Raw genomic sequence first — 24,341 nt, forward strand, 5'->3', positions numbered from 1 at the left:
ATAGAACAATCCCTGACGTTTGTTAGCTACTTGAACATAGTTGCAGACCAGGTTGACCCATTTATGGCAACAGTTTTTCCTGCGGGGGATGGTGTTTACCAACAGGATAATGCACCATGTCATAAGGGTTGAATCGTCATGGATTGGTTCGAGGAACATTCCAGTGACTTTCAAGTCATGTCTTGGCCCCCAAATTCATCTGAGCTTAATCCAATAGAGCATTTGTGGTCCTACTTGGAAAACCAAATTCGTGCTGCCACGCTACCCCCTCCCAATGTGAGGGAATTGCAGGACCAGTTGGTGAGCGCTTGGTACCAGCTCAGACTACCTATCAGCACCTTGTGGAATAAATGCCACGGCGGGTGCTAGCAGCTTTGAGGGCTAAAGGTGGTCCTACATGTTATTAGCAGGGTGGTCATAATGTAATGACTCTTCGGTATATATATATATATATATGATAAAACAACTGGTAACATAATTATTTCATTTTTCAAATTTATTTCGGTGAAATAAAGTTCGAATCACATAAAAAATTGGTTTTGTACAACACAACAGTAGTACAGAAACGATTGCTAAACAAAAAAAAAAAAACATTTAATGTGTTTAAAGTTAAAGGATTATAAAAGAAAAAAAAGGAAGGAGAAAAAAAGAAGACAAAGACAAAAAATAAAACTATCATACTTGCACGATTCAATTTCTTTTCGAGTGTAAATGCTAAGAAAATATCAAATTAGTTCTCTTAAAATGTAATGATTAGTTCCAGAAATCCTTGTAAATATTAAAAGTTTCGCTAAAAATAATGAATATCATTTCGAATGGATAATAATTTTACTAAATCGAAATTCAGTATAAGGATGGCTATTGGGCTCTTATTCAAGATATGATTTGCCAATCGAAAAGCAGTTTCGTGCTGGTAATCTCCCTCTCGATTAATTTTTTTCCTTTTCTAGGAAAGTGAATTAATCAAAAGAATTAAGTAGAAGGAAGAACAAATTTAATAGAATAAGAAACGTGACTTAAATGGCCTGAAATAGGAGATGGAAAAAAAATCGTTTCTTATCAAACAATGTAAACTTAATCGTCCGAGATAGTTAATAGTCAGGTAAGTAAAGCAATACCATAGTTTAATAATAGTTCTTCTTTGAGTTAGATTTTATTAAGCCTTTTTTTTAAGCTTATAAAAACGAGAAATTTAAACTTTTCCACTAAAACTATTTTAATTTGTTTTAACAGTTATGGGAAAAAAAGTAGAAAGTAGGTCAGAAATTTGTACTTAATCAACTATAGAAACTAAATTTAATTAATCATTTTTCTTATTTAACTCCGAGTAACAGCGTCTTAAAGTTTCTCAATCTTGATAACTTTCATACCCTTATTTCTTTAAGGTAGGCCTTGCTTTCAGTACAATATAAATCTAGGAATTTTATGAAAAATGAAATTATTTTCATGTTATCTCATGTATTAAAACTTTAACAAAAAAATTTAGACTATCCTAATTTTATGCTTACTTTTAATCCAGTTGTGCCTAACGTCCTTGAAAAAATCTCTAGCTCTCGACATTCTCTATCTCTTGTCAATTATGGTTGAATTATGTATATAAAAATTCCTATATGTATGTTATAACTGTAGTTAAAAAAAATCTTACAGTGAGTTTTAATGATAAATTTGTAATACCCTTAGTCCTGCATTTAACATGCATACACGTCATTGCTTAATTTTAATTCCGCATCCTGTGAGGAATTTCGAAAATTAAATATCGCGCTCAACTGGTTAATATATCTTTATCATAAGAATTTATTTGAAGCATTGATAACATTAAAAAGATAGTTTAAGTAGCTTATAAAAATTTTTAAATCATAATACGATTATGGTTTCCACGATTAACTTTCTTTAAAAGAAACATTTTAATAAAAATAATACATTTTGATTTTCTAAGGAAAGTTTTTATGCAAGAGATTTGTAAAGAAAACTCTTGCATAAAAACTGCGGCATCGGTAAAAGTTTCCCAAAGAATTACTAAATATTAGTGCATTAACCTTTAATAAACTATCGGGAAATCACTTCTTTAAAAAAAAATGTTTAGTAAGTGAACTTAGGAAGAAAAATAAAATAAACAACAATCAAAATTTGCCACAAGCTAACCTGAATGAAATTTCAAATGAAATGAAAATACAATATTATCGATTTTTCAAAAGACTAGTCTATAACCAGATTGCAAATTAAAAAGTTTGTATTTTGTTATATTCTTTAATAAAAATAAGTTAGTATGGAACTTTCTAAACGTAATAGAATGTAAAGAAAATATTTTTGTTTGGGTAAAATGTGTTTCCTTATGTCAATGAACCGTTGTATTATCTAGTATTTCCAGGGTCTATCGTTTATTTTATTATGCGAATTGAGAAATCGTAACGATTCATAACAAAATGATTGTGAGCTGTTATTAAATGAAATATTAATAAATAAAATATTAATAGCTAATTAATTATTAATAAATAATTAACAATTAATAAATCATTAATTAATAATAAATCTTTATTTCTTGCACAAATTATTATCAGAATTATTTCTTGCGAGGAATTAATTTTAGAAAAATGAGGGTCTATCGTTTATTTTATTATGCGAATTGAAATCGTGAGAATTCATATCAAAATAACTGTACGCTGTTATTAAATAAAATATTAATAAATAATTAATTATTAATAAATAATTAATTATTAATAAATAATTAATTATCAATAAATCTTTATTTCTTGCAAAAATTATTATCAAAAGTTATTTCTTGCGAGGAATTATTTTTAGAAAAACGAGGGTTTAAAGTTTATTTTATTATGTGAGTTGAAATCGTGAGAATTCATATCAAAATAACTGTACGCTGTTATTCAATATAATATTAATAAATAATTAATTATTAATAAATAATTAATTATTAATAAATAATTAATTATTAATAAATAATTAATTATTAATAAATAATTAATTATTAATAAATAATTAATTATCAATAAATCTTTATTTCTTGCAAAAATTATTATCAAAAGTTATTTCTTGCGAGGAATTATTTTTAGAAAAACGAGGGTTTAAAGTTTATTTTATTATGTGAATTGAAATCGTGAGAATTCATAATAACTTTAATAACTTTTAATAACTTTTTCAAAAAATTTTCAACATAATTGTTTTTTTTTCTTTTTTGAAGCAGTTTTTTCTTTCTTAATTTGTAGTTTAAACGTTACTGTAAAATTGTAATTCTAATTTTTTTTCCGTTCATTTCAAAAAAACAAAGTAAATTTGAATTGCAGTACTTTTTATAATCAAACAACTAAGAAGCAAAAAAATAAATCAATTAATTTGTCTGTTCACACTTTAGGAAAAAGGGTACGCTTAATTAATTTGATCAGTAATAAGTTTTGAACCGAGTAATTTAAAAACAACAAAATATTCTAAATTTCTTAGGAAAGTTTAATTCTAAGTTAACTGGCTTTAGTTTCATAACTTGTTTTTAAACAAGTTATTACATCAAACAACAAGTTTACAATCATTTAGAGCGAATGATGACTTTAAAAAAAAAACATAAATACCTAAATTAAAGTGCTAACAAAAATAAAACAAAATGGATTATTATATTATCAGAAACAAAATTTCTTCGTAGTGGCATAAGAAATGAGAATTTGAAAATTGCAAACATATTATCATGGAATTTGTTTGAATAGTTCAGCGAAACACGAGTGGTCAAGTAATTAAAAATTTCATTTAAAAATAAAACGTTTAGGACAATAGGTAAGATACTAAGGCATTTTAAGACGTTTAAAAATTTTGGCTACGTATTTATCAGCTATATATGTTGGTATGCCTAAGCTATATATGTTGTATATATATATGTCAGCTATATATGTTGGTATGCCTAAGCTATATATGTTGTATATACAATGTTTATATATGTCAGCTATATATGTTGGTATATGTTTGTATGCCTAAACAGGCATACGTCAGCAACAACAATAACATTGTTGATGTGAATTATTTTAAAGGCATGTATACCTATCTAAATTATTGTAATTAAATCGAAAATCAATAAAAAATTAAAATTATAAAAAGCTGATAAAAACCACATTCTATCAGAAACATGCTTTTATAAAACTAGACTTTCCTAGAATATAATATTTTATTCAAATCTGTTTATTAGATTAAGAATTAAATTAGCTGACGGTTTAAAAAGAAACGTCGTATTTTATAATTAAGAAAAGGAAGGATAAGCAATTCATTACCAATGAAAAATATGAATGTATTATTTACGCAACTTAGCGTAAGGCCAGATCCTCGTCTATATTAACTATATTTAAGTATCGTACGTATTACCCTCATCTATATTAACGCCATTACGTATTAATCGCCCCGTTTTAATATTTCTTCTTTGTCGCCAAATTATTTTGTTCGAAAATAATTAATTTTAATTTTTCTCGGCTTCTACCTAATAAAAACAATTGAATTAAATTCATAAAAAAATTACCCTTTCAGCACGTCAAATGTTAACTTCTAAGTTGAATTTCATCATATTGCAGAGCGGTCCACTAGTTAATTTTTACCAAAAGTTTAGTAATTAACAATACTTGAATTAACTATCGAATGTTAAATCTTTTATTTTACCGTATTCCCTGCACATTAGTAGTTTTTTACATTCTATTGTTTATTTTTTACATCCTATAGTTTAGATCAAAAAAAAATTGTGTTCTTTTTAAATTGTTTTTGGTTATTAAAAAAACAAAAAATGTTTTTCACCAAAAAAAATTATTTAGTTATAGTGAAAAAAGTTAATTGCTTTGCAAATTGAAACAGTTGATTTAAATTCATCATTTTAATTTCATATGTTGACTAAACCACCGTTTTAGATTAAATATATTATAAAATTAAATACATTATTTATGAACGGTTACATAATTGTAAAACGGCAACTTAATATCATAATATGGTGTATTATAAGGTAATATCGTAGGATTACTTTATAATATAATGGAACACTGCTTTCAGTTTTAAGATTTTATAAATTTTGACTGAATTAAAATTTAAAAGTAATAATAGCAAAGAAAATTTTTCAAAACGGAATGATTAAAATAACTTAAATAAATACCGTTAAATAAGAGTTAAATAAATAATTTACGGGTAAAAAACTTTAAAACTTTCATTAAGTTAATGATAACTACTGCCAAAAATATCCTATCTTGTTTGTTTATGAACGCAATAACTATATAATGAAGTTTTTCTACCTTACGAGATAGTACAAATGGTAAGATATGATTTGTAGAGAAAAAAATGTAAACCATTTCTTAGATGAAAAATAAAAACAATTAATTTTTGAAACACAACTTTAGTAAACAGGTTTAAAAGATGTCTTGCATCATGCAAATAATGTTATCATAATTACAGTTTAGTATATGCTTAAGGCCAGCTTCTGCCCTTGATCATTATATGAAACAATATTTTTAAAAAACAAAAATAATCTCAAATTCGTTTTCAGGATTCGATTATTTAATAGGGTCAAGGTTTAATTAGTTTTATTCTAGTAAACAAAATTCAATAAGCTTAATATTAAATCGGTTCTGTTTTTAAAAAAACTTATTTTTAATCAAAAATACTAAAACTTATAAAACTGGTAAATAATATATATTTTAAGAAATTATATTTGAAAAAAAAAGTACTTGTTATAATTGAAATAGGAAAATATTGTTGTATTGAAATTTCGAAATGATTTTTCTGTTCGGAATGTTTTTGTCATCAAAAATGTTATTCAGACTTTTTTTCCCTCGAGCGATCTAAAACAAAAAATTTTAAACGTCACATGAATGTTTTCTTCTTACAAATCATGAAATTTGTTTTAAAGTTATAGCTTTTAAAATGTTCATAATTTTGAAGGTCCTTTCACCTATTTCTCTTTTTATATCTGCAGTATTTATTGACAATAATAAATAAGAAGAAAATAGAAAAACAGATAACTTTCGGGAAAAAGTGTCGATCAAATAATATCTGAGAGCACACTTATGTGAAGAAAAATTTTACTTTTAGAAATTTAATTTATAAAAATATAATTTTGATAATGGCCAAACGACGTGGACACTGCCTGAGTTGGTGCACCTCTCTCTTAAAATGTTTACTCAACATCTTGACTTTCAGCCCAGATAGATTTAGGCAGTCTACTTATAAGTGTTTCCCAAAGTGTGGTACGATTACCCCCAGTTGTACGGGAACAGTTTAGCGGGGGTACGCGTTCCTATGCGAAATATCTTGCAACAAACGAAAATATAAAAAAAAATTATTTAAAAACAAAGCTAGCCATGAAAATTTGCGATTACGTATTTTTCTATTGGCTATTTTTTGCAGAGTTAACAGTAATAATTAGTGACATCAACAGCTAGTTGTGATTTTCAACTTTTATGCAATTCTTTTATAGTAAAAAATGCATAAATTTTTTTATTAGTGGTACACAGCGTTACGAAAAATTTAGAAAGGGTAGACAAAAGTCATAAGTTTGGGAAACACTGACTTAGGGGGACAGCGGGATACAAGAGCTATATAAGGGATGGATTCCTATAAGTTTGCATTAGCGTAAAATGCAAACATATGGGATTTTGCCTTCCGTATGAAACTTTTGTCAGACTTATAATGAAAAATATAGGACACAACACTTTCTTTAAACTTCTATCAACATTTAAATGTCAAAAACGAACAGCAACAAAATTTCTTTTTAAGTCCACTTGAAAAACGTTATTTTTAAATATTTTTAATTTAATTCATAATAAAATAAATAAAATTAGTATAGCAAAATAGCGATTCATAAGATTCATAATAGCGTATAGCTCGGTGTAAAAACGGCTTCGATTTTTTAGATAGCAAATTGCTGGTAGTCGACAGCTAAAAGTAACAATTACAAAAAATTTTAATTTCTTTTTAAAAAAACATAGAAAATTATTAAAGCTGCAATTTTTTTTCAAGTTTAAAATATTTCACATATTTCTTCATAATTATTTTTCTCTTTGGATATGTCCCCAAATAAAGATGTATAGCGTTATTGAATCCAACAAGAGTGATGTTCTCTGTAATCTTTAAATTTGTATCTTTATGGTATGCTTTAAAAGGTTTCATTGTTTCATATATTTTGAAACACTCTTGAATAAATTATCTTAACTTTTCTTAATTTATTTTATGTAATTTAAAGCGCTTCTGAAAATAAACCTTTCAATGTACAGAAAAAATGAAGATGGAAAAAGCAAAATTAATTGCATATAACATATTAAAAACAGTTTTTGAAAAGGGTAAATTGATACTGAGTTATTCATATGTATCTCATTGTTTATATTGCATCCGCATTTCACGATCAACGAATGTCTGACTTTATTACGGTGTATACTGTATAAGTCGAGTTCGTAATTTCCGTAAAATTTTGGGGGTTCGATAAGTCGACTTGTACACCGATATATACGGTATTCATTTCGCATAATTTCTAAATTCAGCAATAATTCTTAATAAATTCATTAAAGCCGCAATGGCACAGTGGTTAAAGCACTGAGCTGCCATTGTGAATGACCGGGGTTCTTCCCGTAGACGGCTTGAAGCCTACGCTTCTTTCTTAGATCCATGGGTACCAGCTTGTCTAGGAAATAAAGGCGTAATACAGACCATAATGTCCTTGATGGTAGGTACTTTAATGACGTGCCATTAGAGCTGCACAAAGGATTATTGACGACGGTCTGGGAAACATCACTGAGGATAATCCGAAGACATGCCATCACAATTTGTGAGGTCACTTCCTCTATTTCGACAGTGCTCTAAAGGAGGAAAAAAAATGTTCTTCAGATCCCTGTGTCAATTGGAACGGCTCAGCGACCAACCACAGGACTTACGATTGTACAGATTTTACGAGCACGTATATCGCATAGACGCTGTGGGTCTTAGCATAGCCGAGGATCGAACCTTGGTCACTCCAGCTCCGGGGTCCCAATTCCCAACCATTAGGCTACCACGGCCTTCATCATATCCATATGCTCTCAAAATTGTGAATCTCCAAACCCGTGACCACCAATGCTGTTATGGAGAAGCTTTCCATAATAAATTTATGAGTTATTTTAATTAATTCAATAGATATATATGAAATTCAATGTAATAAGCATTCGCAAATCATAGAAAATTAATTGACTCTCTGCAAGAATTGCTGAAACAGGGTTGCCTTATAACCTAATGGAATGTTTTAGATATTTTCTCTTAATAGAATATAACTTTCGTTCTGTTCAAAGGCTCTTTTATTCGTTGAAAATAGTTGACTACGGGGAACCTGACAGAGTATCTATTGCCACAAAAAGAGCAAACTCTTTCAGACCTTATTTTATTTTAATTTTTTTCTTCCTTCGTAGGAAGACGAATTTCATCATTTCAAGCAACCAACGAAAAGCGAGCTTAGCCGCCGTCGAATCACATTTAAAATAAAATACGGTACTGCTACAGAACAGCAGACAAAATAAAATAAAAAAAAGGGGGGGGGAGGAGAGAGAATTCTGTTTTCTCCAAGGGGTTTTGAACGGACCTTAGACGTGAGAATCGTACTAAGATGAAATCGAGAGCTTCATCGATGAATTATTTATAGTCTAACCCCAGGGAGACGGTTGTCCTAAGCAAAGAGACCGCCCTTCTTTGCCTAAAAGAACATTTTCTTTTTAACTTACACAGACGGATATTTATTAGTAACGAAAGCTGCATAATATCTAACTGACTGACGAAGCTTTATTATCTGTTTAAAATTTACGAGATTCCAGATTCTTGTACCATTGTTTGGGTGATTTCGTTATTTCCAACCACGTGCCTCTAATTTTTATTTGAAACTTCAAATTACTCCATCTTTGTTAAATTAAAATTGGATTTTAAAATTCATGATCAAAGTAGTCTCGGGAACTACATTGGATAAACCTCAAACCAATTTTGGTATACGTTAATATACCACTCTATACATTGGAAATAGCACTTGTGCTCTCGTGAAAAAAGTGATAATGGCGTTTAAATTAAAAGGATATATTAAAGGATATATTCTTTCTCTGTTGAAAATTTAGTTTAAAAAAATAACTGATGACTGTACTTATCACTAGTATGACCATGTTTTTCAAAAGAGTTTTTAATGTATGGTAGGTAGTAGACATATAGGTAAGGTTGTCTCAGCCTTTCATCCCTTCAGTGGGTCGATAATATGAGTACCAAGCATGCTTGGGAGCTAAACACAGGGGGTTCCTCGTTGGTCTGACCACCCAACCGTAACATCTGCTCTTGCACCTCGGAAGGTCAAGAAAACTGAGATGGGCACAGTAGGCCTTGGCCCTCTATGGGCTGTCGCGCCACTGAGTTTAGTTTAGTAGACATATATGTCCACCATGATGTATGGCTGACACTATTATTTCAGCACTCAATCACTTGTATTGGTCAGAGACAGTGAATAGGAAATTAAAAATTTGAGCTTAAAAAATTAAACAAAAATATTCCGTTTAAAACAGCCATTTTTGTTTAAGTGAACTTAGTCATAAAATACAAGCCAAAAACATACTAATATGAAGATAATTTCTACATGCAGGGAAAGAAGTCAGTTTGTTTACCCAGATGCTGCTCACAAATGATATCACGCTTTGGGGGATGTGTTCGTGAAATTTTGACAAGGAGTAAACAGAAGGTAACAAGCGGAAAACCACAAATTTTGGTTAAAATAAAACCATTTAAAATCAGAGGATTAAATATTTTCATATTAATTATTTTATCTTTACCTCAAAATAAGTGCATCTGTAATAAATATTATCGTTATATTGGGGAGAGGAAGGGCAAAAATATTGGGGAAAAAAGTATGGCATCACTCATGAACTAAACATATACATGCCGATATCTATGCATGCCTATATTTTGGAAGATGGTTGATTGAAAACACAACTAAATGAAGCATTCCCACTACAGACAGTTGGCTGTCACGAAGGTTATAGATATTAAGACCCTACAATAGCGAAACAAACGGTATTATGGCTGTAATGAGGTCAACAACTTGCCCTTCCCAACTAGCAGGCAACGGCAGGATGCTGACCTCATTACCTCCATTTAGCTGGCAAGAGTCGTGGTGGCTCAGGGGATATAGCGTTCGACACCCAATGAGGAGACCCAGGTTCGAATCCACGCGGTGGCATGTTTCTCTTTTAGAGTTTAAATAATTCCAACGAGTTAATAACTACACCGAAGATATATTCTCGTTTTCTTAAATTAAAGAAAACTACTCAAATAACCAAACATATGAGGTAAGTAATAACAAAAAAAGAATATATTTAACATGAAGTATACATGAAGTATAAAATAAAATAAAATGAAATGAAATGAAATAAAATAAAATAAAATAAAATAAAATAAAATAAAATAAAATAAAATAAAATAAAATAAAACGAGCTTATTCTGAATCTAGGTCAGTTTCAAGCCACCTCTAGGTTATAAACATGATTTCAAAATTGAACATGATAACAACAGAACTGCACTTTAAAGTTTGATTTGCTTTATTTTATCATTATTTTTATAGAGATTTTTCAATCTCAAAGTTCTTAGACAATTTTAAACCTTTCTGAGCTTAAAATGCGAATGATTTTATTTATAAAAGTTAACAAAATTATAACGTTAGGCTTAATGGAGAGAATTAAAGCTCTGTTTTCATACCTCTTGCAATAGAACTTGCTTTTAAGCTATACTCTAAGTTATGCTTTGCAAATTTCAGAACAATAGATAATATTGTTATTAATTATCAAGAATTATATTATTATTATTAATCAAGAACTTGAGTTATAACAGAAGACCTAGCATTTTCTAGCCAAACTGTTCCATTAGGTGAAGTTACTGCATCATGTGTAAACACCGAAAAATTTTACCTGCTGCAAGCAATACTGAAGACAATAGAGTTCATATTAGGCTAGTTCTAATAATAATAAAAGACATTCCCTCAATACATTGAAACTATCAATGCTAGTTAAAATATATTCTGGGTAATTCTTAGAAAGCAATTTTAGGAAGCATGTTTTAAAAATTGGTTTAGTTTCATTTTTCAAAGAAAATAAGCGATACACAATATGCAATTTATGTTCACTATAATAAAAGAAAACATAAACTCTTGTAAATATGCTTATTGCTTTGTCTAGATGGGTCTAAAATATTCGAAAGTTATTGAGTTTTTGTCAACATTTTTGTATTAAAAAAAACTTGTTTTTCTGATATCGAGAAGTGCAGATCAGCGCACTGAAAGAAGGAAAAATAAATATATAAAAGAATGAAAAAAAATTAAACACCACTCTGAAAAAAGACAAGTAGTTGTAGAATTTCGAATCAATATTTAATATTTTAAATTGTGAATTACTTTCAATATTACATGGGATATTTTTAAAATTAGTTACACAAGTCAGCATTGCAAAACCAACCATTTTAAAAAGTCTTTATAAAAGGATGCCATTCACTATTGAGTTGACAAGTAACTTTCTCTGAAAATGCTTATGGAAATTTCTTATTTTCAGAGAAAATGTGACTTGAGATTTAACTTTGAGAAAAAAATATAAACTTAAAAATTTATTTTGCAAATTTTCCTTCCCTCTCGTTATATTTTATGTGTTTTTAGTTATTTACTTATTTATTCTTATTTTTGAAGAGACGCTTTGGGAGATATATTTAAAAATGCAGCATTAGGTACGAAATACAGAGCTAAAAGTAACAATTTTGATATTAATTTAACACATTTTTACAGTGAGAAACCAACGTGTTTTGAAAATCATATTTCTAAAAAGGAAAGGAAAGTCTGAAAAATAATTGCAGTAAAGGTTTTATGATTTAATTCGCGAATTCATTTTAATATTTTTCGAGACATTTTGGAAATAATTTTCAATAATAAGTAACGATTTCATTTTATATTTTATAACAGTCATTAAACAGCCGACCAAATTTTCGGTTTTACAACTACCTATGTTCAACTACGCAGCCTAGTAATTTTGAACCCTATCCAGGAGACAAGGGAACTCCTGGATCAAGTATTGGGAGAAATTTGCCTTCATATTTCTCCCAATACTTCCATTTGTATCCCATTTCCCAATACTTCCATATACTTCCCATTTGTATTTATTTTTAACGTACTGCATTACTATGTTAACCAATTAATACACGAACAAAAATAAGTGTAAACCGGTTTCAGCTGCGTAAAAACACTAAAGTTGTAGAGTATCACCTGATAATTAAGATAATTTTCTTCAAAATATCGAAATGCAAATAAATTAAGAGAGGATAACTTAGGATTACAATCTGGGAAAGTTCTCCTATAATTCGTTTTCATTTTAATATTTTGATAATATTTCTCAATATTTGAAACTTTAAGGCTTACTCTGGGCACGTCTGAATTAACTTTTCTCAAAATTTTAAATTTTAATTCACCAATGGAGAACTTCTAATTAAAAATAAGACTCCATTAAGAGGACGCTATGCCATGGGAGAAACTTTTAGTTGCGAATTCTCTTTCACGTACATAACTAACTTAAAATTCAAAGTTAAAATTTGAAGTATAGAAAAAATGAGTTCAGACAAACGTAGATTAAGATATGAAGTTTCAAATGCTGAAACGAAATTTTTAAAATATCTGAATGAAAATAAATTATGAGAAAAAAAACTTAGGATTACGCAATGGAGAATTCCTCTTTCAATATTTTTTTTAAATTTTTACATTCTGCTATTTTTAAGTTTTTTTTCTGCAATTAAAAATTTTATAGCTTACTCTAGGTTAGCCTGAACTCATTTTTTCTTTCCTTTAAATTTTAAATTAGTAATGGAGATTAAGGAGAATTAGCGACGAAATGTTTCTCTCGCTATATGGCATCCACTTACTTTTAAGTGGCGTTTTGGCTAATACAAAATTATTATATATACAAATTGCATCCAGAAATTTACCTCTTTTGGACAACAATATTTTATATTTGAGTCACATTTTAAAAATATTCCAAATTATTTTGCAGTTCAGCAGCATTTTCCCCTAAAAATATTAATCAGAATCCGGGTATCCATTTAGCATAGAAAAATGTAATTGTGGTAGTCAATTAAACAATTTTGATTCCCCCCCCAACATAAATTACAATTATGTTTAAAACTAATTGCGAAATATCTTTGACTCCTATTAATAAGAAGTAAATTATTCCTTTTAGAATTAATTATTTTGGAAAAATAACTAATTACTGGTTATATTTTTGATAGCTAATGTTTTATCCCATTTAAAAATTCAAGCTTGTAATGCAGAGGTCACATCCATATGCCATATATCTTTTTGAAGCCATGATCCCGCAAAATCGTGACGATTAAATGTCCAATGTTCAAAAAGTGATAGTAATTTTAAATTTCTGTACTGGGTAGTAGAGCCGTGGTGGTCTGAATTCTGATGGTCTGATCCACGGTGGTCTGACTGATTGATCTGAATTCTGTTCCCGGCTTTAAGTTTCCAATTTAGCGGCTTTTAACGACATTTAAGCGACTGTTAAGCATTTTCTAAAGTTCAAAAATACTTGATTCTTTACTTTTTTAGTTCAAGTAACAAATTAAAAAAAAAACAATAAATAAAAGCTGCTTGCATTATAATTGCGACAACTAGATCCAAGAAAAAAAATCTTCAATGAAAGTGTGGGAGTCGTTAAAGGCAACTGGACTGCAAATTAGCCTCCTGGCTCTAACCGACCAAAGTGCTTACATAAAATACCAGGGGTAGATGGATCATGGGTTAAAATCCCCTTGTCGTGGGAGGTTCTAGTGGTTTTCCTCTTCATGTAACGCAAATGAGGGTTAGTTCTATTAAAGAGCCCTCCACGATGGCTAGAGTGTCTCTGTGCTTGATCCAGGAGTTCCCTTGTCTTCCGGGTTGGTTTCAAAATAACAAGTTAACGGAGTTGAACATTGATAGTCGTAATGGTTAGTTTAATCAAAGAGTCCGAGGCTTGCAGTCCCAATACTTGAACAAGTAATTCCCTCGTCTACTGGGTTGGTTTCAGAATTACAAGGATACTGAGATTGTTACCATTGTTGAACATTGTCAGTCTTAATCTTACAATTAGGTTAGTTGTTCAACACCGGTTATAAAAATAAAACATACTGATTAATAATTTTATTTATATTTAAGTTTTTAATTTTTTAGCTATAATTTTCAAGAATTAAAAAAATCATAGAATCTAATTTAAATTTTAGAATTAATTATTTATTATTTATGGCGCTAATGTCATTAGTTCTCTTCCTCTATAAAAAATTAAGAATTAAAACATATTTCTATTTTTAAGGGTCAAGCATTGTTGACGCGCATATTTTTTCAATTTTTCATATCGCAATTCGATATAAATTAACGTGATTTTAAATATAACTAGCGAAAATTCATTGTTAAATAAATTTATAAGTTTCTTTATTTTTTTGTTTTATTTAATAAATAATTTTATTTACGCACGAGTAACCACGTAGTAGTGAGTTTTGAAAAATAAAACATTTTCTTTGCGAATATTTAGTTTTGTACATTTAGTTTTCAAAAGTTAGACAGAATAAAACGATCATGCACTATTAAAATTTTTCTGCAACGTATATTTTCTAATAGCTTGGCTTAATTTCTCCCATTATCTTCAACTCTTGTTCCTATTTTTATCATGAAATCAGTGATAGATCATAGTTTTTTTCTGTTTTGTACGTCGGTGTTTCAAGTATAGGATTTGAAGAAGACAAAATAAGCGAGTAGTAGGCGATTTAAACATGTCATTTCTGAAATATATTTATTATTAGTAACCAAGATGTTGGTTATTAGCTTTCAAATTACTGGTGTTTAAGTTCTCATATTGTTTTAAAACCGAAGTATTTAACTTAAGATAAAACAACAACTGAAATCGTAAAAAAAAAAGAATAATAATATGTAATAATTTTTTATTTATTTTATTTTATATCGAACGACGTATTTTTGAGAAAATTGTCTTGTAAAGTTTAAATTGAAATACGCATAAATGAGAAAAGAAAAGCGCTTTTGCGTTGATGATCAGACTGCTGAAATAAGCTGTTATGAAATTTCACCCACAACACAATGATTTCTGATGATGATGATTTTCACCGAATTTTCAACCGAATTTCTTAAAAATTTAAAAGTGGATTTATAATGTTACGATAAATGATCTGAGTGATTTTGTGCAATCACAACTAAATTTGATAAAGGTGATACATCATTGAATATTTTTTAATTTTACGGTTTAGTTTGCAAAATGTCCGTTTTGTAATGGTAAATGCAATAAATTTGGATTATTTTGTGTAGTATCAAGATCTTAATTCCAAAAAAAGGAATAATATGCACTATTATTGTAATAATTATTCAAACACCAGGGCCGGAGAATGGTTTTTATTATAAAAACATCGATGTAAGGAATACCGGGTATGTATACATCAAGTAATAGAAAAAATTATGCAGTGATTATTAACATTATAAATTTTTTTACATTTACCAAAAGAAGCTGTTATCACTAAAAATAACTTAATTTAATCGAATAATAATTCAGCAAGATTTTGCAAGCTGTGCGATTTGCCCGGTGTAGACTTGCCCGGTATTCCCCGCACCTCTTTTTGCAAGATAAGAGACCATTGACTTAAGTACACTTGTTCGGTATTCCTCACACTGATGTTTTTTTTAAAGTTAAGGTTATTGAGAAGCATAAAGTTGCCCGGTATTCCTGAAATTGAAATATTATTGAAAGTTTTAATTGCCGCTAATTTTGATTCTTAGCAGCAACATTTTTAGTATCATTTGAAAATATTTATATTTTGGAATTAAGAGCTTAATCCGAATTTATTGCATTCCCTATGACAAGTCGGGGATTATATAAAGTAACCAGAAAATTTGATAAACAGTGAATAATTTCATTTATTAAGGTTTGATGCGTTTATGAATAATAATGAGTAAATATGGATGATCACTCAGTTTATTGCATTTATCGTAACATATATGTAACTAATTGTTTTTCTCTGCGCTTTAGAGTACTTGATCAGTTTTTTTATTTCATTTTTTGTTTAAGTTATAGTTTCTTTAACTATAGCTTTCTACGAAATAGGCAATCAAATTTTTTCTTCTATGAAAATGTGTCCAAGTTTTTATGTTTAAAGAAACAGTTTGAGGGCAAAAGTATTTTCTATAAATGTCGTCTTTAAAATTAGTGCTATGTACTTTGCATTCAAACTCGGACTTGGCTTTTTTTTTATTTTTTATGTGTAACTAAACTTTCAATGATACAAAATTTTATTGTAAAGCTCGTAACAAATATTAGGTATGTCTGATAGTTACAGATTTGCATTCTTCATTAATTTTGTTTAAATTAAATTAAATCGTTCTCTGTCATATAATGTTTTAAAATTAGAAAAGTATCTTTAATTAATTTTATGGACTCATTAAAATATGCAAAAAATTAAGAATTAGTCATTGGATGTAATAATTTTGCTCTAGAGGAAAAATCTCGACTAATGAACAATTTTTTGAAGAAAAAAATATTCGATAACTTTTTTAATAATTTAGCTATTAGTTCGTTCTAAAGTTCAAACAGAGGCAATTATTTTCAGCAATTAACACATATAAATGAAGTAAAAAAAAGTGAATAAAGCATAAATAATGGTACAAAAACTACACTATAGTATAGTTTCACTATACTATAGCTATACTAAACTATAGTTACATAAATTAAAATTCATTCCATTCCCAAAACTTTTTGCTATATTAACATTGATTTGGTTGCACAAATTTAGCATCTATTATATTGGGATGAAATTTAAATTTAGTGATTTTGCTCGATTACTGGAGCACTTTAATTTTTTTTTAAATTCTCATTTTGTTTTTGGTAAACACAAAAATTTATTAAAAACTTTTCGTTACAGATATTATTTAGAAATTGCGTAGAAAATTTATTCTTAATATTGCTTCAGAATTTTAAATGGTAATTTTATATTCATTATTTTCATTGTATGCGTAGTATGAACATTTTTAGCATTTCTGGAATATAAAATGTACAGTGGGAATTTTAGGTAAATTTTGGAATTTTTTTCTTCTTCCTTCTCTTAAGACTCATTGATTATCGTATGTATAAAGTATTGTAAGTATTATTAAAAGAAATTTGAAATTTTTTTCTTTTAATAAAATAAGCTTGAATAGAATAATAAAACCAAACACTGATAGCCTATAAATATTAAAAAAAATCAGTAATACATATCCCTTTCCACCCACCAAATATTTTTATTAAAAAAAATATGTATAAGGGATAAAAAAAAAAAGAATGTGACAAGCCTTTGACAGGCAAGCCGGTTCGCCAATCGCAATCCAAATTCTTACGTCATCAGATGGGCGTGTCGCATTTCGCGGGGTGCCATCGGTATTTCGTCGGCGAAACTAAAATCTCCCTCAATGTTGTATGATTGTTAGTGCCGATTACATATTATGTGCATGTGAAAAAAGGAATATGGCGATGGACTTTAAGGAATGTTTACACTTATTCGCTGTGTTTTTACTACTCATCAATATCCCCCGTCAAACATTATGTAAACAAGGTAAGCAATCATTAAAGTTATCCCACTCTGTTACCTCTATGCGTGATCGAAATAATGGCCGCAAGTTGGGTTCACTGTGCTCTTTCAGCGTCTTGTTTTCACATTCTCAGCGCTCTCTGGTATCTAAATTCGTAACTTATTTTTATAAAAAAATTATGTATTTTATACTAAAAATATCGTTTTACATTTTTTCATGCACATTATTGAATTTCGAGTTGGATGTTGTGCGAAGTTCTCGGAACACAACTGCTTCGTCTGTTTGTTTTTGTTTTGATTTACCTGTCAATACAGGATCGTCTGCCTTGCTACTGGTTATGTTCGATATAATGATATTCAAAAAAAGGATTTCTAAATAATTTTTTTCAGTAGGAAATTGAAATTTTGTTTATCGTTTTGAAAAGTTTCTGAAAAATGTAATTACTTTTTTTATTTTATAGTAAAATTTTAAATAAACATTATTATTTATAGTTTAACATTATGTAAACATATTGCGGAACAGCGAACAAAAATTGAATTTTAAGCATTTATTTGCTTTACCATTTTGTTTTTAAAATAATTCATATAATTCATTCACATATTATTGATTTCACTATTAGATTTTTCATTGAATGATTTGAGAATTTTTTTCTTTTCTTTTTGTCTTAATAGTAAGATTATAAATGAACATTATATTGTAACTTATTGTGGGATACTTGACAAAAATATAATTTTAAGCTTTTGTTTAATTAGCTCGTTTTTTTTAAAGCATTTATATGATCATTGCAAGATTTTTGATCATTTGATATGGATTTTTTATTATAGGTCTCAAAATTTTCATTCCTGAAATTTTTTGTTTGCGTAAAGCTGTAAATTCAAATTAACATTATTATTTACAGTATAACATATTAAATAAATATGTAGAAGAATGAGTCACAAATGTAAATTTAAGCGTTCAGTTGCTTGAGTCATTATCTTATTACAAATTCATCACTTGAAGATTTTTAATCATTTGATATAGATAATCATTAGGGTGACCTGGGGTAATTCCTGATCAAAAAATGCAAACATCTATTTTGTGAAAAAACTATTCAAAATAGAATTTTAATATTTACTGGAAGTTTGAGGCTATATGAGATGAGTCCTATGCCACCTTCTTTGGTTTGAAAATCTAATAAGAATTTAAAAGATTTTAATTTTTTAGTGATCAGGAATTACCCCAGGTCTTGATCATTTCTGGGGTAATTCCTGATCACTTCTGGGGTAATTACTGATCACCAGTTTTTATTGTAAAGGGGATGTTTAAAAATAATTATATAATGGTAATTAACAAATAAGACATCAAGATCAAACAAATAAACCAAAAAGATATGTTTAAGCAGCTAATAAAACGATTTATTTAAAAGCAAAAAGAATGATTAACACTTTAAATTTTCAAAAATCTTTGCATCGTGCTATACATTTTAGGCAATCAGCCAACTCATTCTTATGTTCTTCTGAAATATAAGAGTTCCCACATGGGTTACTTTTGCTGGATTTTTTAACTTGATTAAGGGAAAGTGTAAAGTTAAGTAAGGTATGTCAACAGCTCTCACACTGAAATTTTCAATCATTAAAAGAAATTCACTAATTTTGTTTTCTAGAAGCTTAGTATCCTTTTTAGGCTTATATTTTCTCACCATATTTATACTAGGCTAATTTATAAACTTAAAAATTATTCTAACAATGTACACACATAAAATTAAGATAGAAGCAAGGTAAGACAAACCAGAAATGGTGCAAATCAGAATACAGTCTTGAATACAGTTAAAAACAAATTTTGTGATAACAGTTAAAATATATTTTATAGTTGTTCCACTTAATAAATATGAACTGTTATTTAAGAAAAGACAATTAGCTATTTATAAACTATTTTATATACTATTTATAAGAAGAAATGACAATGATCAGGAATTACCCCAGTGATCAATAATTACCCCATATGTAGGGGGCAACATTTGATATAGTTTCCTATAATCAATTATAATGTTTGCAGTAGATGTGAAACAATTAAACAAAAGCTTACACTACTTTTATATCAAAGAAAAAGAAAGTGACTCAAAATATTTATTATTAAGAGAAGGAGGGGGATCTTTGCAGAAATGTGCACATTTTGAAACCCATCTTCGAAATGGAAAATACAGAAAGCAGTTTAAAAGATACTTATTTTGTTAGATTAAACAAAACATTATTATTAAGTTAATGTAGTTATACTTTAGTAAAGTGTACAAGCATCCTTGTCCATGTCTCAAATTTAAAAAAAAAATAATTTCTTAAAAATAAAACTTAGGTGATCATTATTTACCCCAGAAACAGAGTGATCGTGAATTACCCCGGGTCACCCTATAAATTTTTCATTCCGAAAGGTTTCTGAAAAATTTAATGTATTTTATTCATTTATATATTTTTTGTTCTTGCAGAGCTATGAATTTTAAATAGCATTATTATTTATAGTGTAACCTATTGAGTACATATATAGAAAAATGTTTCACAATTATAATTTTAAGAGTTCATTAATTAAAGTTCTTAACTTTTTAAGAATTTAGCACTTGAATATTTTTAATTATTTGATGCATTATAGATTTTTCATTGTAAAAAATTTTTGAAAATCTAATTCAGCTTTCCTCTTTCATAATTTTAATCGAGCCAGATTCGAAATTTATAGAGTAACTTAAAGTAATTATTTTAAAGCTTAATAAATATTTTTATATGCTTAAATAAATATTTTTAAGCTTTCCTTTGCTTTAACCATTAGCTTTTAAAGTGAGGTTTATTTGTATCTTACTTAACTTGCTTGTTAATTTTGAAATTTATTTGTATATTTGGCTTAAGGTATTAACTTTTAAAGGATTAATCAATTGAAGATTTTCGATCATTCAATATTGATTATCATCATTAGTTTTTTTCATTTTGGAAGGTATTTGAAAAATTTAATTTCCTTCCTTTTTTAATTTTTTTTATATTAAACTTTAAATAAACTTTATGTTTTATAGTATAACATATTAAGTAAAAATGTTAAAGAGCGCTCAATAAATATAATTTTAAACTCTTAATAAATTGATACAAGTAATTTTATAATAAATTAAACTAGCTTGCGTAAACGCAAAAAATATTAATTAAAATTTTCATATTTGAATTAGTCAATCTAATGTTAGAAACAATGTCATAATTTAAAAAAAAAAGAAAATCTATTTTTGCTTAGCTGTTTTTTTTTTTATTTATTTATTTATTTATTTTAGAAAAAAGCTAAAGATCAATCACAAAAAGCTAAAGTAATCTTGGACTATTCATTTTTTTCGAAATTTTTCTACCCCAGCTCAAATGATTTTCTTATAAAATTTTTTAAAATTGCTAGCTCTGACTTTAAAACTCAGAACCTGAAAACATTGAAATCATAAGTACTAAAAAGTGAAATTTCTTTTTTTTTCAGCAAATTTTTATTGAGTGTACCAAAATAGCCAACAGTTAGAAAAAGCAATTAAGGAAAATGGAAAAAGATAATAATTTACCGTTGGCTGCGTTCTGCTTAGAAAATAGATTCTTAACCTCACCAAATTTCAAAATTAGTTATAAAGTTTGTGAACAGATGGCGCTGCTGGCTGGAAAAACTGTATAATAAACGTTGTTAATTTGCTGCTCTGCAAACCGTTCCAATTGAAATATTTGCTAAGACATTTGTTATTTTGGTTTTCATACAGCATCTGGTCGATGCATATTACTTTGTAAACGTTTTTCTGGTTTTATAATACATTACACTTCCCGACCATAATAAAAGAGACACTTTCAGTTTTTTTTTTTTTTTTTTTTTTTTAAATTTCTCAAGAAATACTTGGGTTATTTTGTAAATTTAGAAGTATTTCGTTCATAAGATGTTTCCTACTTTGCAGTTAAGTTTAAAGCTTTCAGAGGTGTGAGTTGAGAGGCCGACAATAAATTACGAAAGAAAAAAAGTATTTTTGAACATCCTATGCCAAAAAATTAAGCAATAAGCTTGTAAATTGTATCGATTACTTTGGTTGTTATTTGCAATTACTGCATAAAAGTTCGTTAATCTAGCTTAAATATTTATGTTAATGGACATTTTTATAAAAAAAACTTTTTTTTGTCTTAAGTTTTTTTGCTATAACTGTAAAATTATTCAGTAAAATTAAAAAAAATTTTTGGATCAATTTAAAATTAATTACAAAATTATTGTTTTAAAATTTGAAAAGAAAATGTTAAAAAATGCCCAGGATGTGAGTATTTAAAGTAACTCATGCATGGAAAAATTTAAAATCATTTTTTCATTATTTTGTAGTACTAATGGAAAAAAATCTGATTGAAATATCTTAGAAATGTAAAAAGTTTAAATAATTTTTTAAGTAGTTTTTGTACTTTTTAATAGAACGCTAAAAATAATCTGGGGTTTTACCCAAATTTTATTACTATGTAGTATTGCAAATTACACTACTCTATGATCACTGGACAGCAAGAACAAAATTAAATATGTGAGAAACCACTTATTGTTTTAAATTTTTCTTTTAAAAAGTACAAAAACTTTGATTTTGTACTTGAAACTTTTTACGTTTTTAAGATATTAAAATCAAATTTTTTCCATTAGAAAAAATACTTAAAAATTTTTTTGTATGGAAGAGATGACTTAAAAATTTTTCGTAAATTATGTATTTCTTACATAAATTATGAAAAAATACTTAAAAATTTTTTCCATGCATGCTCAGTACAAAAGAACTACTTTTAAATACTCATATCCTGCGCATTCTTTAGCAATTTTTTTTTCAAATTTTGAAACAATAATTTTTTAATTTCTTTTAAATTGCTCCAAAATTTTTGTTTAATTTTACTGAATATTTTTAAAGTTATAGCAAAAAAAGAAAAAAAGCATTAGACAAAAAAAAATTTTTTTTTTTTTTTTTTTTTTTTAATAAAAATTTCCATATCTTAATTTTCATATCTAATAAATATTTAAGCTAGATTTACGGAATTTTATTCAGTCATCTCAAATTCAAAATAATATCAAAAACCGAAAGTGTCTTTTCCAATATTGTAGGGTAGTGTATAGTTTATTAATGGTTTCAACTTTCAACATCTCTTAATACACTTCAACCTATTATGAGGGAGGAGGTGTCTGTGATTTCAAACAAATCGTTTAAACTAATAAATTTCATGACTTAATTTAGAATAAAAATCATCCACTTATCACTAAAATAAAAAACTTACATTAACACTTTTAAAACATTTTTAATAGTAAGAGCAAAATAGATTTTTCCCAAGAAATAAATTATTTTTACGAATTTATATACAAGTATTATGCACTGTGCGTTAGCACATGCTTAACAATTTAAAAAAAAAAAAAACTATATTTTATTTTAAATTATGTGAGGATAGTTAGGTATCATTATCTTTAGATTTTTATTTATTAATTTTTGACAATGTAAGGAAAGGATAAATGTAAGAAGATCACAGTCGTTAAGTGCTTTTTCGATATCTTGAAATTATATTAACAATCCGGAAAAATATCAGTAAAATATTAATAATATTTTTTTTTCTTCTCCGGCAGTGCATGCAGGATCATTAAAAAAGAATGTCGGGAATTTGTGGCATCCTTAAAAATTCATTTTTAAACCTGAAAATAATTTTTGCTTTGAAATGTAGTGAAAGAATGTGTTTCTTTAGTTCATAAGAATGGCACTAAACAATTAATGATGTTAGCTACTTGAAAAATCGAAGAATAACTGCAACTGAAACTGTATTTAAGGGGGATTCACAACACATTAAGCAAAAGCGATGTCTATGTATCGATGTCTGTATATAAAACAGTATTGAAACGACTACGAAGCTTAGTACTTTTTTTTTTAGAAAAAATTTTGTTCTAAAGAAGAAGTTTTATTCTCAAAGCTTGGAACAAATTTTGTGTTTTTAATTGTTTATTTATTTGCATTTTACAATTTTGTAATTTCGACATTGTTTTTGTAACTTGGTACTTTTCTTAATATTCTAGTATACCAAATTCATCTCTATAGCTCTTATTAATTTGAGAAATGCAATTTTGTTATCCGGCATTATTTTTTGCAACTTACAAGGGAAACTAGGGAAGTGTGACTCGCCAATTTTGAAATTAACTAGTGGGATGTATGCCTTATGAGGAACAATTTTAGGGGGCAACATTCGTTTCGGCCCATAGAAGGTCCTGTGAGAGATAAAAAATAATTCAATATATGGAAAAATCGGTATTTTATTACTTCAATGCAGACTATTAGTTATTGTAATTGTCTCATAATCCAATTAATTTGTAATTAATTGGATAATTAATTATTTTTTAATTAATAAATTAATCAGAAATTATTAATTAATTAATTGATTTGCAATTACATACTACAATTAATTTGGAAAGTTTTTTGAAAAAAAAAATTAAAAAAATTTGATGTCAATATTTTTTTTAAATTAACCTAACAGGTTTTTCTGAAAAACTGCAGATACATAAAATTTTTAAAATCAATTTTAACAATAAATATGCATTATATAGTACGTGAAAGTAATTAATTATCCAATTAATTACAAATTAATTGGAGTATGAGACAATTACAATAACTAATAGTCTGCATTGAAGTAATAAAATACTGATTTTTCCATATATTGAATTATTTTTGATCTCTCATAGGACCTTCTATGGGCCGAAACGAATGTTGCCCCCTAAAATTATTCCTCATAAGGCATACATC

General features: G+C 27.7%; 1 protein-coding gene across 3 annotated transcripts in view; it reads left to right on the forward strand.

Moving 5' to 3' along the window:
- Positions 1–17,398: 17,398 nt before the first annotated feature.
- Eph (Eph receptor tyrosine kinase) overlaps positions 17,399–24,341 on the forward strand; it is a 307,148-nt gene continuing 300,205 nt past the window's right edge. For all 3 annotated transcript variants that reach the window (XM_043043347.3, XM_071181352.2, XM_071181349.2), the window contains exon 1: positions 17,399–17,607. In XM_043043347.3, the coding sequence (XP_042899281.2) occupies positions 17,472–17,607 (136 nt within the window). In that variant the 5' untranslated portion in view covers positions 17,399–17,471. The remainder of the gene's footprint in view (positions 17,608–24,341) is intronic.

This window comes from Parasteatoda tepidariorum, chromosome 8 (assembly GCF_982258835.1).
Source record: "Parasteatoda tepidariorum strain Cologne lab strain chromosome 8, Ptep-v5.0, whole genome shotgun sequence".
Classification (NCBI taxonomy): Eukaryota; Metazoa; Arthropoda; class Arachnida; order Araneae; family Theridiidae; genus Parasteatoda; species Parasteatoda tepidariorum.